The sequence below is a fragment of the Miscanthus floridulus genome, chromosome 8 (assembly GCF_019320115.1).
Source record: "Miscanthus floridulus cultivar M001 chromosome 8, ASM1932011v1, whole genome shotgun sequence".
Taxonomy (NCBI): domain Eukaryota; kingdom Viridiplantae; phylum Streptophyta; class Magnoliopsida; order Poales; family Poaceae; genus Miscanthus; species Miscanthus floridulus.
The window spans coordinates 95,736,114-95,739,681 of record NC_089587.1 but is presented as its reverse complement, the minus strand read 5'-3'; the positions used below and the strand labels follow the sequence as shown (position 1 = coordinate 95,739,681).

The window sequence follows — 3,568 nt, the reverse complement described above, 5'->3', positions numbered from 1 at the left end:
CATTAGCGTTAGAAGAAACATTATCTAAAATAATAGCAAAAATCTTATCAATCAGACCAAACTCCTCAACCACAACAGCAACTCTTTCAGCAATATTTTCACCAAAATATTTCACTTCAATCAACCCACAAAATTAAAGCTACCTCAGCGCTCACCTCACTCGAGCTCCTCCTCCTCCGCCTACCTTCCTCTCCCTCCCCCTCCCTCTCCCTCACCTCCTCACGCGCAGACACGCCAAAATTCTAGGGAACCCCCACTACGCCTGCACGCGCACACTAGCTAGCCACCTTAGATCGGTCGACACAGCTAGCTAGCTACCCGCTAGCTGCACCACCTCTCGCTCGCTGCTAGCTAGGCCGCCGCCCGGCCGGGCCGCGCGAGAGCGAGCGCTCAAAATTCGCGCCCACCCGCCACGCGGCGCGGCCATGCTGCGGGCGTCGGCTCGGCGGCGGGGAGGAGCAACGCAGTAGAAAGAGCCGGACACGGGCGATCGATCCGCCGCTGCCCGCGCGGGCCGCCTATATGGATCTGGCCGCATGGCGGGCTTCCCTCTAGGCGGAGGCGGAGGAGGCCACGGACGCGGCGACCACCCTCACCCACACGTGAACCCTTCCTCCGGCTCCGGCTCCGGCTCCGAGTCCGCCGCCGCCTACCTCTACACGGCCGCCGCCGCCGCTTCCGCGCCGCACGGCGGGTTCCAGCTATGGCCGCACCACCCGGCGCAGGAGCACCACCACCACTTCTACGCGCCCAACATCATCCGCTTCGCCGATGACCCCATGGCGACAGCCGCGGGCTCCTCGCGCGGCGGCAGGGGCTCCGCCTCCGGCGCCGGCGCGGGCACCATCAGCTGCCAGGACTGCGGCAACCAGGCCAAGAAGGACTGCGTCCACATGCGCTGCCGCGCCTGCTGCAAGAGCCGGGGCTTCGACTGCCCCACCCATGTCAAGTCCACCTGGGTGCCCGCCGCCAAGCGCCGAGAGCGACAGCAGCAGCAGGCCACCGGCGCCGCCGAGCCCTCCAAGCGCCACCGCGACGCCGGTGCCCAGCCCTCCTCTACCACCGCCACTACCACTTCGTGGGGTACGTATTTTAATTTGTTGCTGCTATGCTATATAAACTGCACTGCACGTCTGCACATCTTCCTTCACTAATCACTAGCTTGCTAATAAGCAAGCAATTCATCACCATCGTACCTAATAATCTTTTAGCTTAGCTAGCTGCTTGCTAATCGATCGAGACCACCATGTGCGTGCTTTATTGATCGATCAGGGGAGCAGCAGCAGCAGATGGCGGTGGTGGCGGAGCGGTTCCCGCGGGAGGTGAGCTCGGAGGCGCTGTTCCGCTGCGTCCGCCTGGGCCCGGTCGACGAGCCCGACGCCGAGGTGGCGTACCAGACCAGCGTCAGCATCGCCGGCCACGTATTCAAGGGCATCCTGCACGACGTCGGCCCGGACCCGTCGGTCGCTGCGGGCGGCGGCGGCGGCTTCCGCCACGCCACCGAGGGGTCCTCCCCGAGCACGGCCGCGGCGGGCGAAGGCAGCGTCGCGGGGCCCGTCTCGTCATCGGCTGTGGTCATGGACCCGTACCCGACGCCCGGCCCCTACGGCGGCGGCGCGCATTTCTTCCACGGCCATCCGAGGTGATCAAACGTACGGCCACCACGATTGACACGGCTAGCCTGCTATCTGTGGTTTCATTCCCTTTCGGACTTGCCATGCATCTCTCCATTATCCACTGCTTCAATATTTGCTTTTTACTAGAAGGATTATCGATCATCACCAAATTGTTACTAGCAGCTTTTATTTGTTTCCTTCTTCCCCCATCCCTCTTGCTTCTCTCTTTCAATCTCAATGATCGATGCATAAACTGGTGAGCACCGTTCATCACTGTTTCTTTATTAGGATCATACTATTACTACTGTAGTAGTAGTAGCTAGCCCATCAGGTTACTAGAGGTATATATATATATTATATAAAAAGCTTGGACTAGCTAGCTAGGGAGCAGTGTTCATCATGATTCAAAGTTTAAAACCTGACAGTTTGGTAACCTGATGCTGGTGCCTATCTTGATTGATGCTCTCCCGCTCCTCTTGCCATTGTTTCTTCGTTTCATCTTTGTTCAATGGTGGTGATGATGCTGTCCCCTGGTGGTGTCATGCAGATATAGAATGTGGGTACTTAGAGCATGGCTAATAAGCCAGCCGACTGTCGGCTGAGAGATTGTGCCATGTCACATATAGTAAGTAATACAGCTTGGACATATAACAAGCTAGCTGAGAGTTTTGCTCTATCAAATATGCGTGTATTTAATGCTCTATCAAACAGCTAGGAAAAAAACGTCGAGGCTTATCGCCCGCTACCGGCTGGGAACGGGCGGCGAAGAGTAGAGCACCGGCTCGCTTTCTCTCTCCGTTTCTCTCTGTGCCGCGTCATATGTTTTTCCTACATGGCCTGGATTTAGCCGACTCAGTCAACCTTATAATACTTACTTAAGGCTTCTTCGCATATTTGCTCAAGTATTTCTGCTCCTGTGTGTCTATTCCACAGGGAGTGACACCTTTGCTTTTGCTTTTCTCTTCAAAAGCTGAACCCTAGTTTCCTAGCTAGTAGCTTCTGTGCTACCTGATTTTTAGTTGCAAATTTGGTATGAATGATAAGGTGTAGCTGTATATGGAGAGAGAGAAGATGGGAGGGTGGTGAGTGAGAGAGGAGAGAGGAGAGAGGAGAGTGGAGAGAGATTTCTTCCAGTCCAGTCATCATATGCTCAGGGAAGAAGGCTGGCGGAGTCAGATCTATATATATATATATATATATATGTCTCCAGAAGAATCAAACGACGAGATGCTTGGAAAAAAGGAATGCTTGTTATGTGCTTGTGTCAGTCCTGATTAGCGTCACCAATGTTTCCAAGTTTGGTATTTGAAAACATGGTTCGCCACTGTGGGATCCCAACCCATATTCCGATCCAGCATCATATCGCATCACATCACCAATCCAATTGTCATCTCAGGTTATTTTTCCCATCCTAATTTAAGTGTCATTTCAACTAGTTATATTTCCTATACACATCCTTTCTAAAAAAAAATATTTCCTATACACACGTGTAGTGCCTATGATTGGAAATACACAATTGCACTTGTTGAAGTACTGTCAGCACATAACTAAATAATTTAGTACATGTTGTAATATTGCCCTGGTCAAAAAGCCGTGTTGATCATTCTCTTTTTTTTTCCCGAAATCATGGGAGATTCAATTTCTGCAAAATGTTCTCCCTTTTCCAGTTTTTTTTTTCCTGTTTTTAGGATTAGTGGAGCAAGTGGTTCATTCAATTTTTTTTTATCAAAGTCAAAACATTGTTTGATACACCACTAAAGATTGCAAACATTTTTTTGATACTCCCTCTATTCCAAATTACAAGTCGCTTTGACTTTTTGGTACATCTATTTTGCTATGTATCTAAAATAATAATATGTCTAGATACATAGCAAAATTGATGAACAAAAAAAGTCAAAGTGACTTATAATTTGGAACGTAGGAAGTACACCACTAAAGATTATTGCAATATT

At 51.2% G+C, this 3,568-nt stretch overlaps 1 protein-coding gene across 1 annotated transcript; it reads left to right on the top strand.

The window, feature by feature from the left end:
- Positions 1-218: 218 nt before the first annotated feature.
- On the top strand, positions 219-2,024 carry LOC136472998 (protein SHORT INTERNODES 1-like). Its single transcript, XM_066470700.1, has 2 exons — positions 219-1,083; positions 1,273-2,024. The coding sequence occupies exons 1-2, from the start codon at positions 537-539 to the stop codon at positions 1,644-1,646; spliced, it is 921 nt and encodes a 306-aa protein (XP_066326797.1). The 5' UTR covers positions 219-536; the 3' UTR covers positions 1,647-2,024.
- The last annotated feature ends 1,544 nt before the right edge of the window (positions 2,025-3,568 follow it).